General features: G+C 39.6%; 1 protein-coding gene across 2 annotated transcripts in view; it reads left to right on the top strand.

Moving 5' to 3' along the window:
• The window catches only part of faxcb (failed axon connections homolog, metaxin like GST domain containing b), a 16,788-nt gene extending 3,791 nt beyond the window's left edge, over positions 1-12,997 (top strand). For both annotated transcript variants that reach the window (XM_010780839.1, XM_010780838.1), the window contains 5 exons: positions 2,471-2,606; positions 2,842-3,038; positions 7,364-7,581; positions 9,783-9,899; positions 10,419-12,997. In XM_010780839.1, the coding sequence (XP_010779141.1) occupies positions 2,471-2,606; positions 2,842-3,038; positions 7,364-7,581; positions 9,783-9,899; positions 10,419-10,732 (982 nt within the window). In that variant the 3' untranslated portion in view covers positions 10,733-12,997. The remainder of the gene's footprint in view (positions 1-2,470; positions 2,607-2,841; positions 3,039-7,363; positions 7,582-9,782; positions 9,900-10,418) is intronic.
• The last annotated feature ends 6,185 nt before the right edge of the window (positions 12,998-19,182 follow it).

Here is a 19,182-nt window from a genome sequence, read left to right as displayed (position 1 = left end):
CACAGATTGATATTTTAATGTATTTATTGTCAAAGCACTTAAGATATTCATTGCTATCGGGATGTTAAGAGCATTCCATGGAATATAACAAAAAGTGTATCTGAAATAAATTACATACCCCACCTTTAAGCTGGCAACTGACTGCATTTTTCATACAATAAAATCCCATAAAAGATTGAAGTTATTTTATACAGTTATAAGAAAATAATTCCCACAAAGAAGAGCATTGGCCAGTGATAAAAGCTATGCTAAACAGACCGGACATGCTCTGTCTGCCTGCACAATAATGCTAATGCCTGGATGTAAAGTCTCCTTTTACCCTTTCCTCTGTGCTGCATAACATCTGGAGAGGAACAGGAAGCCACACGGTGGAAATGATATATATATCATCTTTTTTTCCCCCTCATGATGTTCAACTGCTTACAAAGCTTTGGCGGGTCATATTTAAGTGTTAATGTATTGGCAATAGATACATACATAAAGTGTCCATGTTGTGCTCAGGCACTTTTTATGTCTCTTGATGGTAATTCCAACACACAAACATGAAATGCAACAAACAGGAAAAGGGAAAACGTGTTCGTGATCAGTGTAGTTGTTCATCTTTGATCAAATCATCTTTTTTTCATAGCAAACAAACAATTTCCTTTTGATCAAACATCACCTACCAAATGTATTTTTGGCTGGGTGATAATAGTACAGGGATACAGTGACAACCACGTGCATTGTGGCACAGTCTCTCCAGGGAACACAGGGAACACAGCCAGAGAGAAACAAAGAACATCAGTAGAAGAGTTTATTATGGTTTGTGTTCAAACAGCAGGCATGAGGGATCTATACAATATCAGAAAATTGTTCAAATGTTTCCCAAAACCCAACAAGTGGGTTGAGTTGTTGACAACAATGTCATATTTTGTCAACAACTCAATTATATTTAGCTTATTGTCATAAAGGAGTACAGAAATCAGAATATTTGCATTTAAGGAGCTGGATTAAGAGAATGTGGACTTTATTTTCTGAAATAATAACTCACACGATCAATAGGTTATCAATATAGTAGGAGATTCATTTAATTAATCTGCAACATTCAATTCAACAACTAACTGGTGAATCTTTGGAGCTCAACTTTTGTTAATATAATATCTTTAATTTCTGGTTACGTTAATATAAGCATGTAACCATTTAGATGACAATATGAGGGATACATGTGCAGCATTGGCTGAAATCCTAATGGCTGAGCATTTTGGATTGATTTGATATATGTTCCTCCAGGACAACACAATGTAGGTCTGCTGCTCAAAGCTACTGTTTGAAAGTGAATGAAGTTAAGCCTCTGCAGTCTCTGAAAATAAAGAAAGGTGTTGCCGGGTGGTTGCTCAGGGACTCTGGGAAGTACTGCTGTGTCGTCACGCTATAATTAACTACAGAGGTGACCCTCTCCTCCTCTCCTCCCTATACGCACTGCTGGTAAGTTGCAAACTGTATTTCATTGGTACCTGTACTCAGAACAAATACACTACAGTTCATTTCAGTGTAATCTAATCCAAAAGTGACAGCTCTGAGAAGTTAGCATTTGAATCAAAGGGTACTTTCACTGGCTTTTAAGTTTGTATCACTCCTCATGTTCCTCTGGGTGTTTACACATAGTCAGCAGCAGGGTTTACAATATCAAACAGATAGTGTATTCCTCCCTGGAGCATCAGCCTTTTCCTGCAAAGAACAATCAATGAAAGCAGGAAACACAACAGAACAAGAGGGGGAAATCCATCAGAGCATCAAACACAGCTTTCTGTGAATTCTGCTTGCTGTCAATCAAATCCTTCCTCAACAGCGAATATGATTGCCTGATTGGTTTGACAACATGGTTTTTCACTTTATGTTAAATTAATTAGACTGAGGCATTCACATGGTCTTTGGATGGTCCCATTTCCTGAGCTGGGAAGCCGTTCTTCTGTCGTGTTGTGGTCAAGAGCTTTGGGTTGAAAGTGAGAACAGCATGGACACTTCAAAGACGATGCGTCGTAGGGCTATTATTACGTTTCTCCAGTATTTTTGGGACAACAAGGAGCCATGAAATGTGTAGCAAAAGTTTGGCTTACTTGATTTCCCACTTGGAAACACATTTTCACAACTATTCCAACACCTCACGAGTGCAGTACAAAGGTCCTATCTCACAATGTTCACTTCCAAGTTCATGTTTCCTCCTCATGAATTGGATTCTCTCCAAAATATTATAAGTTGTTCTTTTGCCCGTGCTTCACCCTTCGATTTAGTTTCATGTAAATCGGGCCAGTATTTTCAGTATTTCAACAATCATGCTTTCGACAGACCTGGATAAATGACCTTCATGTCGGAGGTTACAAGAACAAATTATATGAAGTCTTCTTATGCAGTGGGCATTGCAATCTGAACTGAGAACATCATCTTAAATAGACTGTGTATATACGAAATGTATTGTTTTCTTCTTCTGTAGGAAAGAGCAGGAGTTGGACTCTAAAGATGCCATCATCCTCCATCAGTTCTCCAGGCCAAAGAACGGCGTGCCCAGCCTCTCACCCTTCTGCCTCAAACTGGAGACATACCTGCGCATGGTGGACCTGCCCTACCAGGTGAGGCTCAGCAGAATACATTATAAAAGGGGGAGACATTTCCCAGAGATCGCCAACTAATCAAACGACTTTTCTCCATAACCCTTTCCCCCACGATAATCATTTGTTATTGTAATACTCTTTTGGCCGTTTTCAAGTTTTCTTTGGTCTCTCATGGCTTCCATAAATAACGAGCTAATTGTGTCCAGATTGTCAAATCTTTGATATTCTAAGCTGAATCTGTGTCTCTCTGCAGAACTACTTTGATGGGAAGCTGTCGCCTCAGGGTAAGATGCCGTGGATCGAGTACAACCACCAGCAGGCGTCAGGCTCAGAGTTCATCGTGGACTTCCTGGAGGAGATGCTGGGAGTTAACCTCAACGTAAACCTCACCCCTGAGGAGAGAGCCGTGTCCCGAGCCATCACCACCATGGTGGAGGATCACCTTTACTGGTAGGGGACTATGTAATTATGGACAAGTTAAAACTGGGTGTTTGGAAACGTTTCATAAAATATGATTCAAAGGGGACATCTCATTCGGAATACGGGGACATTTCGGTAATTTTATGCAAACAGTTTTACTTAAAGGCACAACTAATGTATTGGCTGAATTGAACTTGTATATTTATATTTACATATTAGTTATCAAATGCATATTTTAACACTCAAGCCCAATGTTAAGCAGTATCAGGAACCACCCACACAGATCTCACTGAAAAAGAACAATGGAATATTGATTTAAATAATTGTTTGGCTTTTAATTTAATTACAATTATTTTTTGAAATAAATATAAAATATTTATTTTTATATATATATTCATTTGAATAATTATTTTAATTGTTGGTGTTCAATTTTACAGAGGCAAACCCTAATAAAACAATGTTATGTTTGGCAAACAAAAGAGCAAAAAAAAAAAATAATGAATAGGAAAATAAAAATAAAGAACACACAACTAAATTAATATATAAAAAAATAAGGAACACATAAGTATGTTAAAAAACATTAGTTTTAAATATGAAAATACTCATCGACATGGTGTGACCAAACCTAATGACTGGAGCTCTTCAGACTGCATATAACGAGACCAAGCTGTCTCTACCCTCAACATCAGCAGTGTGCAGCCATGCCTGCCGTGGTGAGTCACTCCTGAGCCTCTGGGTGAGAAGCTGCTGCTAGGAAATCATTCACCACCCCTCCTTCCCCACACAGGCTCTGTTTTCCATTGCCTAAAAGCTCCATCCATCTTACACACACACACACACACACACACACACACACACACACACACACACACACACACACACACACACACACACACACAGTCTCACTGATCTTCACGGTTTTATCCGGTGTCATGTGTTCCACTCGCCTCTGTTTCATATTGCGGTAAACTGTAAGGAAAGGGTGTGAATTGAGGTTGTGACATTAATGTGTAAAATAGCCTATAGATGTGAAATTGCAACGTTTGCGTGATGTAAACAATGATTTCTTTCTCCCAAGCTTTAGAGGTCATGCATACATCCTCCCTCTCTGTGTCACCTCCTCGTTCTTTTCTCTGCTCCTCCACCCACCCTGTGTGCCCATGTTTAGACCCACTTATAGACCCATTGATTGAATTATTTATGTCAGGAAAGGGCAATCTGGCAGCTTGGTTGCTCTCTGAAGGGCTAGCTTCTGGCCAGAGGCACTAACCGAGTGTTAGGTCATACAGTACACACTCTGTTTTCCTCCTGCACTTCTGATCGATGCTGCTATAAAAACAAGATAACAGGAAACTGAAGAACAAGCAGCCTCTGTGCTTTCTACTCTGTCCACCTTTGCTGTCTAAAGGGTGGTATGGATTTTTTTGAAGTGGGGTTATATGAGGTATCAGCAGCAAAAATTCTGCCTAAAAAAAGTCAATATCAGTTTAAATGTATGCTATTTTTAGAATATTTTCACCACTTAACCCCCGTCAGACAGCCCTTTTCGAGATATTATCTATGCTCTTTTCAACGGCACCAGACTCCATTGACAAAAACAGTCATTTTACTTCACAAAACAAAGGAGCTGCTGGTCTACCCCTGTCTCGATCAGTTTGTTTGTTTGTGTTATTGTGTGAAAATACAGAAGTCACACAATAACACAAACAAATGTTCTGTTTGAGGCAGCGTGAGACCAGCAGCTTCTGGGCTCTGCTAGGTAAAATCACTGTTTTTTGTCAATGAATTCTGGTGGGGCTTTAAATTGGTAGAAATGTTTCAAAAATACAGCTTATTTTCATGTTGTTTCTGCCGGATGTTTAAATAAACAAATGTTAGCTAACATGTTCATCTACAACATTATGAGGTACTAGTTTTACAGCTTCAACTATCACAGTAGCCAAAATGGCCATGTAATTCAACAGAGGATTAAATAGGACCATTTCTATCCCCAACAATTCAATAAATTAGCTTTCTTCAAGACTTTTATTATTTGAACACTAAAAAATGCAAGACTGCAATGCACTTATGATGAGTCAGTGAAATGATTCATCTTGTCTTTAAAATCAGCTTATGACTTTGAGAAAAAATTGTTATAACATTAAGAATACTACTAATGCTCTTTATCATCAACTTGTGAGTCACAACCTTAAGTGGGAAACACAGACTGACTGGAAATGAAAAGTGCAGAAAGGCCAAAACAATGATTTCATGCTTCCATTGTCTACCCCCTCAAAAATGACTGACCTCATCTTAATTATATATTTAAATCTGCTAAGAAGGGCTTTTTTCTAATCATGAAACAAAGGACTGTATATCCTCTTGGGACAACAGATCAGATAATGTAACAGGAAGTAATGTATGGCCCATGGACGGTCACCACTCCCAGATGTAATGTAGGTCAGATGCTTAAATTCAATTTGCATTGAGCGCCTTGCCTACCAGAGTGATGGAGAAGAGTGCAGGCCAGAGGCAGACGCTGCTATGCAGTCGCATCATGGCGCAGGGGTCAGTCACTGCCGGCAGAATTACAACATAAAGCTTCCAGGCGGACAGACGATCTGTGAGAGAAGATCCGTCTGTATTTCCTACGAAGTAACGGGAGAGAGTGTGTAAGGATATAGCATCTTAATCTTATTAGTGTCTACACGCACAGGCAGCTCGGCCGGAAAAACAACACATGTGTACCACACATCAGAGACACTTGCACTATCAGTAGATTCAACATTCAAATGATTTGTTACAGCGTAGTTTTGGCAATGAAAATCTTAAAGGGGCCCTGTTATGCTTATTTCCAGGTTTCATATTTGTATTGTGTTTCTTTACTTTGACATGTTTCCATGCTTTAATGTTCAAAAAGGTCTTTATTTGCTGCTGAAGCAAAATACAGAAGGCTGCACATTTGTAGACTCTGCGGTCTTAAAATCCCCACAATGCTTTGCGCACGGACCAATTTCCAAATCTTTGGTGGAAATTGCGCTCCATTTAAGGCGGGGCCTCGCATATGATGCACACCTGCACACCTGTTAGCCTGTTCCACAATTCTTCGTTTTCCGACGCTAGGAAGTATTCTTGCCTCGCGCTTCTGAAGCAAGTGACTCGGAAGACATGTGCTACCAAGCAAGCGTCCTCGACATTGAGAAACACCCAATGTGTTGGAGTGCTAGCCAATAGAAGCACAAGTGTTACATAGTGATGTCACTATGTTACAGAACTAAACAAAGGAGTCCAATTCGGGCAGGGGTGTGGAGTGTTTGGGAGAGAAACTCCCCCTGGAGGGATTTTAGCCTTTTTTGGACCATTTACATGCAAAGAAAAAACCTTTATAACAAAACTAAGGTGGACTACAGGAAAGGTAGTAAGTAAGTCTCAGGCTCCTCCAACAATAAATACAATCTACTTAAAGACATAACAATAGTGCAAGAGAATGGTGCAAAAGTAATGCAGAAACTATAAACATATATTTTCCTTACTAAAGTAGGTGAATACACATCACAGGCTTATGTGTATAATTAAGATAAAACAACTGTCTCCTAGGTTTCCTTTTTTTACATTTTCAATGGTCACAAATGAAACGAAGTGGTTGATGAAAAGCAGAGCTAAAGAGGGATTTTAAGGATTTGAGTTGGGCTTGTTTGCACACAGAGACTGGATCTGTCTGTCGGCTGCTGCGAGACAAATCTCTTCCTTCTGTTTCCTATTTTTTTATTTGAACACAAGCAAAACAGACACTGACTGACTCAACAAAGCAATGCAGCTTGAGTTTTTCCAGGTCAAATCTGTAACGGAGTTCCTGGGATGCTTTCACAGTCACCGTTTCCTCTCTTACATGCAGCCTGACAGTTTAAAGGGCTGGATATATGATGCTGTCTTCCTGTAAGCAATATAGCTGATAAGCGGGAAGTGGTAGTGTACTTTATTGATTAGGACGAGGTTATTGTCTATAGACATAAAGCTTTGTTGGTTGTAGGGCATGGGATAAACCTCTAAATACGTCACTTCCTTTTTTTCCGAGCCACAATTTATTAGGACGTTTTTGGCGTAAAGAATGGAATTTCCTCTTTTGCATAATTGAGGAAAGGAATCACATAGCAACTCATCCACTTTATTACAAATAATGTTGGACGGATTGCTCTCTACATCCATATCACATCTCCATAAAAAAAAAAGATTCTTGTTTTAAAATATTTCTGTGGTGGTTTTATATGTTTTATATGATCTGTGATATAAAGAAGTTTGATGCTAGACTCATCCATTTTCTGACACCGTTCACAATGTTATGTAAACACCATGTTTTGTGCTTTGTGTTCTGTCAGGACGATAGCCTACTGTCAGTGGGTGGACAACGTAGATGAAACGCAGAAGCTTCTGTCGATGACCGGCCCCCTGAGCGACACCCTGAAGTGGCTGCTGAGCCACATGAACGGCAGCATGGTGCGCAGGGAGATGTACGGCCATGGCATTGGACGCTTCTCTAAGGAGGAGGTCTACACACTGATGGAGAAGGACATGAGGACGCTGGCCACACTGTTAGGTAGGAAGAGGACCGTGTGTTTTGATTAGCATTCTCTATGGCTTTTACCCCTTACGCCATCAACTGTATGAGAAGGGATTACCTCAACTCTGTTATGTAATTTGATAAAAGAGCGGCTGTTTTTTTTTAATCCGGGATAACAGAATGATAGTACAGTACACATCTGTAGCCGTTGGTACAGTTCTCTTTATAATAGGACTGGATGGTCATATGTATTCAGAAACTCAGTCCATTGGATAGTTGTTGTGACATTTGTCAACCTTTCCAGAACAGTTGTTATGTGATTGTTATGTTACATTCAGGTAATCAGAATTAAATAAAAGTGACAGCGGAAAGCTAATTTAGTCACAGGAAGTTGTATGTAAAGTAGACATCTATATCGAGCTAATGTATTACTGCATTGCCAAGTCATAATGACCAAAGGAAAATTGTCGGATCATTATCGAAGTCTAATGTGGCCTAATGCAGAATTAGTATTGATGATTCATGGACCCTCACAAGTTATTTAAAATATATATGCACAATGAAATATTATACAATGAAAAGGCACATTTTATAATGTGAATAACTAAATAGCATATACAGCTATGGAAGAAGAGACCACTGCAAAATGATCAGTTTCTCTGGTTTTACTTTTTATAGGTATGTGTTTGGGTAAACTACTGACTACATTTATCTGTGTTGGAATTAAACAGATACTGTAAGCCTTAGTGAATGGCTGCCATACATGTAGAAATTGAGTTTTAAGAAACTTAATTTTTTACAGAGCTGTATGTCCTGGAAATAATGCATTTACTTTCCTTGTAGACAAAATACCGATATCATTTTCACTTTATCTAAACAGAACATCTCTGTCTTTCCCTGTGTTTGTAGACTACTTAGTGAGGTATAGCAGAGATAAATGAAAACAGGAAAGTTCTGGATGTCAGCCACAGGGATAAGATATCAGTGCTCAGATGGAAACAAAGAGCCAGATGCTTGAAAGAAAAGTGATTTACATTGATCTGTTTGTACCATTTCAACAGAAGACCACTTGTTATTCTGTGAAAGCATCAGTACACTTAGCTTCTGTTTTGCTTTCCTGACTCATGAGTGTGAGTATAAAATGTTTTGCTGCTGCCAAAAGTGTAGCTCTTCCAGTTTCATGATGAAATTTGTTTATTTTAAAGTGTGTATTCGCTGAACGAACAGGGAAGGAGAAGCTAATAGATTTAGCATAAACCGTATCTAAGGCCACACAAACTTAATATCAAATATGTAGGCTATTACTGGAAATACTGTTCTGTCTCTGTATTGTTAACATTCTTTACACGTTTATTTTAACAAAATCTATGATATATTTCAGTTTTTTTTTAATTCTTGGAAGGTGATGCCGAACCAGGGTTAGCCTAATTATATCTCTCTTTTTACATTTGTATACTTAGAACTATTGTTAAGCAGCTCAACTAATATAAAGAAAGGAAGTTCTATACAGTAGGCTATATTTTAATGAACAATCCGCATATTGTTGTTTAGGAAGGAACTACTATGAAGATAAAACCTTCTTAAATGTTTATGCTTACCACTAACCTACTGTGTTGTAACACCCTAGCTAATTTAAGTTAGCTTGCTAGAAGAAAGGTTAAAATAGCAAGCTAAAAGTAATGGATAGGATTAATAGTTAGCTAAGGGAGAATCATCTTTTTAAATAATTAGCAAACATGTATAATGTAACCTACTGAAATATGTACCTAAAATAAATGGATGAACAAGCTGGTTAGCTAGCTAAAAATAATGCTTGAGCAACAGTTGCTAGCTAGCTAAAGATCAGAAACAGAACATAAACGACTAGCGAAAAAGTAATGGATAAACTGTTGAAATGATAAGCTAAACAGTAATGCATACCATTGATATAAATACCAAAAAGAAATGGATAAACAGAAATAGCAAGCTAAAAGGATAAATGGTTGAGTTAGCTCAAAGTCATGGATAAAAGGTTGAAAGATCTAGCTTCTGCTACTCCAAGAGCTAGTAGTAGGAAATTAAATTGTTAGAAAATCAACAATGTATTTTTTGTTACTTAACCGGCTGGTTCCAATCAAACACCTTTTAGCTTATATATTTTTTTTATTTTGAATCCAAAAAGTTTAAAGCAATGTTTCTTTTATTTCAAACACTACTAATTATTATGCTCCATCATTTCGAATGTCTCTGTCCCACAGGAGATAAAAAATACTTCATGGGCTCTAAGATGTCCACATTAGATGCTACAGTGTTTGGGCATCTAGCCCAGGCTATGTGGACTCTTCCTGGGACACGACCAGAACAACTCATCAAAGGTCAGTGGATCTGTGGAGTGCTCTGCATATTAACTGGAGATACTGTTGCTTTAGTTTGAGCTTCACTATTACCCTGTGTTGCAGTATATAAGCTTGACTTTAAGATAAACATGTCACTTGCATATTTTCAAGTGTGCAAGTGGTTTGTCATAGATGTATTTGTATGTTCAGCCAGTAGATGGCAGTGATATTATACTGTAATGCAGTGATGCTGATAGGCTTTGATTGTTGCACTGATGAGGGAACATTTGGGTCTCTTATCTTTTCCGAGAGCAAAATCAGAGCTTGTAATCCCACAAATGAGGGTTCCTCGCTGTTGCTTTGATACATACTTTCTGAAAGCACTTATCATAAAATGATAGCACATAATTATGTCTCTGGAAGTATCTCAGATGTATTGTCTTCCTCTTTATCAGACTCAAAATGTCAGTAAGCACCATGCAGTGATACCTCCTGCTGGTTTAGCTGTATCTGTAAAAACTTGTTCTCGTAAACCTGCTGTGTCTTTTGTCTTTACAGGAGAGTTGATCAACCTGGCCATGTTCTGCGAGCGGATGCGGAGGAGGTTCTGGCCCGAGTGGTTTGTGGAGGTGGAAGATTTTTATTTTGAAGGAGAGAGTGAGAGCAGTGGCTCTTCTACAGGCCTGCTGGACTTTGGCCTCTTCTCCAGGACTAACACTCTTGACGACAGTGACGCCAGCAGCCACTCAGGCGGACACTCACACACGCACTCGCCCAAATCTTACCACTCACTCTTTGACTCGGACGTGGGCACGGGATCCGAAAATGACATTCAGCTTAAGGAGGAGTTAATTCCCGACCTTGAGGTTTGACCTGAGGATGGTCGTGATTGGCTGCCAGGAGACGATGCATAGTTAGTTTTAAAAATCTGGACATGTTGCCAGACTCTCACGGCTGAAGAAATGACTCCTCAACCTCAAAATAATGAACCTTCCTGATGGACTCCCTGGGTATTAATATGCAGTGCATACAAACTGAACCCCATAACACTAATACTGTATGCTTTGCCCCTTCCTGTAACATCAGAACTGTCCCCGTGGAGTTCCTATTTGCCTTATTTGTCTCATCCTAAGATGCAGAAGCTTGTGCGAAAGATTAACACGGAAGAAATGTCTCATCGAGTGAAAAGTGCGGCGTCGACCAAGGAGCGGTGTATTCATGACAGGCGGCACCTCACTTGCTATGAAACGATGCAACTAATCACCACTCCGCCACGTGTCCTAACGCACAAACCCACTGAAACAGGTGGAGATCGATCATGTGACTGAAAGGAACAGCTGCCGTTAACCATCTGTGTGCGAGAGAGGAAACACAGATGAGTCCGTGCTGTAGATTGATCCTCGTGTCATTCCCTTTGTGCTACTGTATGTGGGAAGAAAACATGACCTCCATCAAACCACAACCTTAGTAGTAGTCCAATGGAATAGAAACAAGAATGAAAAAGAAGCAGTTTTGTGCCTGTAATTTAATGGGTATTATCCTTATTTCTCCCGATTTAGTTATTATTTGCTTGCACTTTGTTGTTGGAGGAAATCCGATTATTGATTTTAAAATCTTCTTGATTTCAGCAAAACGCTGTAGTTGGTATATTTCACCACTAGATGGAGTCAGTAGTCAGCCTGTGTTTAACAAGGTCATTCCACCCTGCCAATAACACAGCAGGAATTCCTCCTATAGTCCAAAACTTTAATGTTTCATTCATAATAACTTGTCAGCCTGCAGGTTAAATATGTATGCATACTTACAAATCAGCCTTAGTTCTTTCAGACTAAAGAAATGGGGGGATATAGTCTGCAGCAGCTTTTTCTTGTCATATAATTTATTATCAGTGCCACTTTATTATTTCTATATGATCCAATGTGTCAAATATATATATTTTTTGTTAAACTTTGTTTTCTTATTGCTCTCAAAGAGAGACTTTATTTTTGCACTAGTGGAAATGTATTTTCACTTTATTTTAATGGGAGCAATCTGGAGGAAGGCAGAGGACAGTGTAAGACAATTGAATGGGAAATGTGTATATCAGCAGTACAGGACGCTGGGTGTCTGGATCATGATTGTGTATGTGAGATTTACTGTGTGTGAATGTCTGGTGATAAAGTCTGCGCAGAGACAGTCAGAATACCAAATCGACTGAACATTGCTAGTCTAAAAACGAGCAAAACTGGGTATTTAATGGACCAAAATGTCTCGGGAAGCATTTACTTTTGTAAGTAAGTGCTCGTAATGGCAATATGATTGCTGTAAAAAGAATGTGGTGCATTTAGAGTAGATGCAACTAATGTTTGAAAGAGTCAGTTCACCCAAATAAAGAAAAACGTCCTTACTTCATCCATGCCATGCAGATAGTTTTGTTTTTATTTTTACACGATTTAAGATGTTCTGTATGTGTCTATAGGATTGCTGCCTCAACAGTTTTTACAAGTGCACCCTGTACAATTTAGTTGATTAATAACTATTGTATTTATTGTGTTAGTCTTGCAGCCCTTCTAATTTGAGGATTTCATTCTCAATTTCATTTCTTTCTTTTTTTATAAAGATAAAACTAACATTAAAGAGGCCCTATTATGCTTTTGCGGGCGTTCCCTTCCTGGTGTGTGGTATATAGGTTTGTGTGCAAGTAAATAGTCTGCAAAGGCTAAACTTTCAAAGTTCAGAGGGAGTATCTCCCCCACACACGCCCCCCTCTCGCCGCTTTTTTCATGTGATTTGCCTAGGGGCGGGACATCTCTTAGCGGTTGACCAATCCCAACTGAGTCGGTCAGCTAACCGATCAGAGCAGACTGGGCTCTGGTTTCAGACCGAGGATGAAAATACCTTTTTGAACATTAAAGCATGGAAACACGTCAACATAGGAACCTGAAAATGAGAATAATAGGGCCCTCTTAAGTAACAGTCTCAATGGAGGACTTTTACTTTGAGTGAAGTATTTCTGTGTGGTTTTGTACAAAAACTAATAAAATCTGAATACTTCCTACATTACTGATGACTAGTTAGTGAGCATAATGGATCATTTATCTGCAAAAAAGGGAGACAGGAGCCGGTGGAGGGCAAAAAGCAATAGCAAAAAAATAGAAGTATATAGATAATACAATATCATCAGGTGGCAAGTAACACGCATTCAAATTAATGCTAATGTTGCTCTGTGTCTGCTAGATGTAACTGTTTGCTAACAAGTTCTTCATGTGAATTTCAAAAATAAGACTGCATGGCTACATACCACTTGGGATAGCTTTTAGCAGTTTGGGTGAACTGCTAATTAAAAGTCTGGTATATAGATAGGTGAGTTAGTGGTAGAAGGCCAGAGTTTGATACTTAGATTCCTGAGACAACCTTCTTCCATTGGGTCGACCCACCCCCTCCGGACTGTGCGATTTTCACTCGCCTCATCTAGTTGGGTCATCATATACAGTTTGACCACTTTAATCAAGCCATATTAAAAGTAACTGTCTTGTTATTGGAACATGTCATAGCATTACTGCTGGGGTAATGTACATATTGTATGTGTGACAAAGTGTACCATACTGTGTGTAGAGCTGACTGACTGATCAAACTACCTATGGCTGTGCAGTCATAAAGGGCGGAGCGACTGGGGGATTTCAATAAAGAATAGCTGTGGCAATTTTAAACAAGAGTTTAATTTGCATTCTTATTATGTGTCTCGGGTTAATAAAATGTGTTGATGTCAGCTTTGACGCCGCTTTATTGAGCTCTGCACTGTAGTTTAATAATCATGATAGCCCACAGATCGTGTTATACTGTGTCTTATGTGTGTGTTGGTGTGTGTTCTCAATCAGGCTAACACGTTGCAATCATCGAGATGCGGAGGGTTGCTGATTAAGACTCTGCCAGCTGCTGGAGGCGAGACAACAGGAGGAGAGAGGAGCAGCATGAAGAAAAGTTACAGGAGAATAAATGAAGGAAGGATAGGAGGAAGTTGAGCCAGGGCAAAGAGGCAAAACAAGAGCAAGAGGAGAAGGAGGGATGAAGAGGAGGAGCAGCTGGTGGAGAGGAGAGAAGGGGTGAAGAGGCCAGAGCTGAGGAGTGAGGGAAGTCATCAGGGAGGAGAGAAGGAGCACCATGAGTCTTTGGAGGGGAGACGTGAGGAGAAAGGATGCAGCAGAAGGGAAGGAGAGATGTCGATGGGGAGGAGATAAAGCAAACAAGGAAAATAGGAGTTAGAGGAGAGGAGAGGAGGAGGCGGTTGGGCTAGGGGGCCCGGGGAGGAGAAGCGAGGGCCACGGATCAGGAACCATGCTCCCGGGGGACGGAGCAGGTGCAGGCTGCGAGCGAGGCCTTTGGGCCTGAAGGGGCTGCCAGAGCTTAAAACAATCTGCACTTTAATTTGGCTCTGTGAACAACCCACCCTCCACTCTGACTGTCTCTCTGCCTCTCTCTATGCTTAACAGATCAGCGATCCACAAAGAGGGGTAAACACACACAGAGCCAAATTAAAACCGGAACTCCCCTGGCACTGCAAAACAAATTAGAGCAAACAAATTACAGAGTCAACACACAAACAGTGGAGCATCTGTGGCTCTCTGGACTGCTGGAGCCGGTGGCTACCTCCCACACCACCACCTATGGTACATGTTCATAATAAACTCTATGTCAATCCTAAACACTTTTAGTATATTCTTGTCAAATCACTGTGACTGTCTTATCACATTCGTCCTACATATGGTGTTGTTCTGGGTAAGGTTTTCGATTGCATGTTTAAAATCAGTGTTTGAAGGTTATTATAAGAAGCTTAATGGTTATGTTTATGAGCAACATGTGGGTTTAAAATGGCAGTCGTTTGGTGTGAAGGGTAACTTATGAGTTGTTTAGGACTCAAAACTCAATGTTTATGATTTAGGACTTGTGAGACTTGGCTTGAGTTGTGTTAAAAGATTATTCTAATTTGATTGATGCTTGGATGTATTTGTATAGGTTTGGCCATCATTTCTTTAATTTATAATAACATTGTACACATCAAAAATCATTGCTTAGATCTGGGATCACAGAAGCATGCTTAATCCTCCCGTTGTGTTTATGTCTCCCCGTTACTTTGTTGTTCCTGGTCAAATTGGACCTGTCTGTTTTAACTGCTCTTACATTAACACAAAAACCACCAGATTATTTTTAACACCCTTTTAAGCTGTACACAATGTCTCAGACTAACGGTTTACATGAAGAACTGCAGTGAAAGTTGACTACTCCAAATTCAGAGAAAGAGGTGATCAGCAATGTTATTTGTTCAAATGCTTTCTGTGGAGGATATCATAAAGCATTGAAGCAATCAAATGTTAAACACATTATTTATGATTGGTGGTAAATTGGTCTGATTTGACCCCAACACGACAGGTTAAAATTAAAACTTAAAGAATGTGAACAGGACAATAAAGACAAAAAAGACAACCAAGGGCAACCCGAGAACCAATCAATCAATCAACCAATGAGCTACTTTGTTTGGAGGTGAAAACGGAAGTGTGAGTATTACAGAAATATCTCCAACGCCTTACTGCATAAGAACTCTCTGCACACACAACCGCAGCTACCATCGATCGAAGCTGAACCAGGAAGTCAGGTATGGGTTATCATTTGTTCTAAGCTTTGATTTTCTCTACCAAAAAAAGTTTGGCTAAGCTGGTGGTTTGTTGACAACTTGTGTTTCTTTCCTGGTCCTTTTTAGCAATGATGCTGTGTTTCCAGATCCCAGCAATTACCTGCTACTTGCAATCCAACTTGAAATAAAAAAACTAATATTAACGGTTAGTGGAACAACACAACGACATATTCCAGTACCGGGACTAGTTCTTCTCTTGTGCTGTTCTCTATTCTCGAAGTATCTTTCAGTGTAACATTTAGAAATTGAAAAAATCTGAAGTATATAGTTAGTATCTAAAAAACATTATAAATTCAATGTCTGTGTGTGAGTGAGCTCAGTTGGTGTTGGCTGGCCCTCTCCGTCGGCCCTGTGGCCCCTCTGGCAGTAGCTTTGGCCCTTTCCATCTGCCTCCTACTGTCTGGGTCTGGTGGGACAGGGGCCATGGAAGACCCCCCGCACCCCTGTCGGACCTTCCCCCACGAACACCCTCACCAGCCCCCAGGCCAGCTGCTCAGGACCCAGAATCTGCACAGGGCTGCCAGGTGGGCCCCAGGACATGCAGTTGGACCTCTTCAAGTACACACACATGTACACAGAGGAGCACACACACTCTCACAATACCAACACATATGCTCGGTAAGCCTCTTTACAAATGGAAGCCATACAACACACATGGTTACACGGGTGGCCCACAGGAAAAAACGTCCTCTCACACACACACACACACAAACACACACACACACACACACACACACACACACACACACACACACACACACACACACACACACACACACACCGTGCCAACCCTTTAACATACAGCCTTTGCAAGCTCAGGTGTCTCCCACAGCACTCTATAATGGTCTGGGTTCACAGAGGTGGAACACCAACAGGTGGCGCTGTTTTCTTTACTAATTATAGCTTTATTTATTCATTGGCATGTGGAAGCTTCCAAATGACTTTGGCTGGCCTACTCATTCATAGGATAGAAGCCAATGTGTATGTGTGTGGGCTCCATGAGGCTTTATTTTCTCCCATGGAGCACAGCATCACCTGCCTTTTAGTACTCACAATAAACCTTGCAGTACGTGTTCCTGTGAGCGTTTTATTGTACTGGAACAAAAGTAATAATGTTAAAATGTTAGCTTATACTGTATGTCTTTAATAATGCCTACATATTAGCAGTCTCAATCTTTGGAGCTTTGAGGATGTAACAGTGCACTATTGGGTGGTCTCCCTGAGCATTTCATACTCTGATTATGATATGATTTGCAGTTTTTTCTGGCTTACCTTCGACAGCAACAGCAACTTTATTTGGTCCAAAATGCAGTTGCCGGAGTCCTTACATAATTTAATGGTGAAGACGGACCTCACCTGGTGTTTTTGCTTTGGCAGTTAATTCAAACCAGAGCTGACTTTCAAAATCTTCACTCTGACTCAATAATAGAGGAATAAAGTCCTGCAAATGAAATTATACCCATCTAATACCACATCTGTGCCAAAGAAATCTGAGTTTTGCAAATATTGCAAAACATCTTTACCATGGTTGAGGCAAAAAGCTCTGTAAGGATACGAACAAAATTCAACAAAGTGCAATGGAAACAGTCATGACTTAACTTAAGTAAAATTATTATTATTATTATTATATTGTTATTCATGACTTCATGTTTATGTCATCTCAATGGTTAATCTCAATGCACACACATTTTCCATGCTTTCCAATAGTTTAAAATAGTTGTATTCCACTGTTAAATAACCTGTTCAATACAAACATGCCACTTGTAAAAATGAAATAGCATTTCTGTGAACTGATATTTGTTTAGTGAGCTTATTAGAGGATGTTCCCTGAAAGATTGTAAAATGTCAAAGAAGATATCAGACTTAGTATATTTGTTAATGATTACATACAACACATGGAATTTGTGTTTGTGTGTGTTCCAAGTTAATCTGCGGCCCCCTGGTGGCCAGTACATCACTTATGTGGCCCCCACCACCATCCCTGACCTAGGCTATAATTTTAGTCAAATTTGAGGTTGGCGGAGTGATATGATAATGTTGTCACGTGTGTTGTCAGTATTCAGATGTCCCACTGTGGAGAAGTACATTAAAGTAGACTCAAGTTATCCTGATGGCACTGACCTCGTGCTATGTCATTTTTAGTTTTAATTCAGTTAACATATGTTAATTGTTAACGCTTGGAAGTAACCAGCTTTAACTTAACATGAGCGAACAGTTGCCCATTTAAACGCAGCAGATACAGAACATTAGCATTCATTTGGAGCTGGAATTCCTGTCGTCAGTAAGTCCGACATTAACTCTTCTTCTTCTGTCTTTAGCTATTTGCTAATTGTATCTGTTTTAGGTTCTAAGCTTAAAAGCTAGCATAAAAAGACTTAAAAGCCAAACCCAGAAAACAATTCAATTAGTTAAATATTCGACTGAGGAACATTACATAAATCTACATAAATATATGATAAATATCTGTATGTGTTCACAAGAGTCATGTGATAATGTAGATATACACATAATGACAATGGTGTAAAGCTGTGGTTCCCAACCTTTTTTCCCAAGAGCCCCCCCAAAGCCCCTCCCAGGTTGGGAACCACTGGTGTAAAGTGCATTTACTCAAATACTGTAAAAGTAAATTTAACTTAAAGGGACTTGTACTTTTCTTGAGTATTTCATTTTTTTTACTTTGTACCCCACTACAATTCAGAGGTAAATATTGTACTTTCACTAAATTTGTTTAATACCTAATTCACATGCTACCCTGCAGTATACAAAGTAATTAATATTAGCTGCACCAGCTGCATCCTTCACCAGCTTTGAGACCACTTAAATGTATCAATAATGATAATCAAAACATATAATACCTAACTGAAATGGGCCAATCTGCATAATAAGTATTTTTACTTTCGGTATTTTAAGTATATTTTTTGCCAATACTTTTGTAATTTGACTTGAGTAACATTTTTATGGCAGGAGTTTAACTTACAGTAACAGAGTATTCCTACACTCACCTGATCTGAGTCATTCTTCCACCTCTGAATATTAGCTTCTTTTATTGTAGTTCTTAACTTGACTTACATTTTGTTGGTATATTCACCTTTTGACCTGTATGTTTGGGATTCTGCCTGTATGTGTGTGTTCATGATATTTAAGCTGTGAAGGATCTATGTATTCTTTGTAATCTAGTAAAGTGTGAAGAGAAGTTGAAGTCTCCCAAAACTTCAGTTCTCTTTCACTTTCTCAGATTTTTGTCGATCCATAAATTGTTGGAGATTCCAAACTTTCCCTCTCCACTTTTAGACCCTTAGAGACAGAGTGAGACAGCGAATCTCCTGATACTGGGCTGTGTTGTAGCAGAGAGACAGACACCACCCTGTACCAGACCCTATCATAGCTCCCCTTCTGTCAACCCATTATCTTTCTCCCCCATGCTCCTCTTCCCCTTTCTCCCCTTGCCTTCCTTTGGATGTTATCTCCAGCCGCGTATGCCCTAATACCCCAATTGTTGTACTGTAAAAACAATAATTAGCAATCCCAAATGAGACTGAGGGGCGAATTTAACACCTTTCTTCTGATGTGTTACCCCCCCACTCTCTTTTTTTTTCCTGTTTATCTCCCCTTCCCTTTTTCATAAGAGCAAAGAGATGTGGAGGGGCAGGTCGG

The sequence above is a fragment of the Notothenia coriiceps genome, unplaced genomic scaffold (genome assembly GCF_000735185.1).
Source record: "Notothenia coriiceps isolate Sejong01 unplaced genomic scaffold, NC01 NC01_scaffold00022209, whole genome shotgun sequence".
In the NCBI taxonomy this organism is placed as follows: domain Eukaryota; kingdom Metazoa; phylum Chordata; class Actinopteri; order Perciformes; family Nototheniidae; genus Notothenia; species Notothenia coriiceps.
The sequence above is the reverse complement of the archived record's forward strand: the minus strand, read 5'-3'. Positions and strand labels throughout refer to the sequence as shown.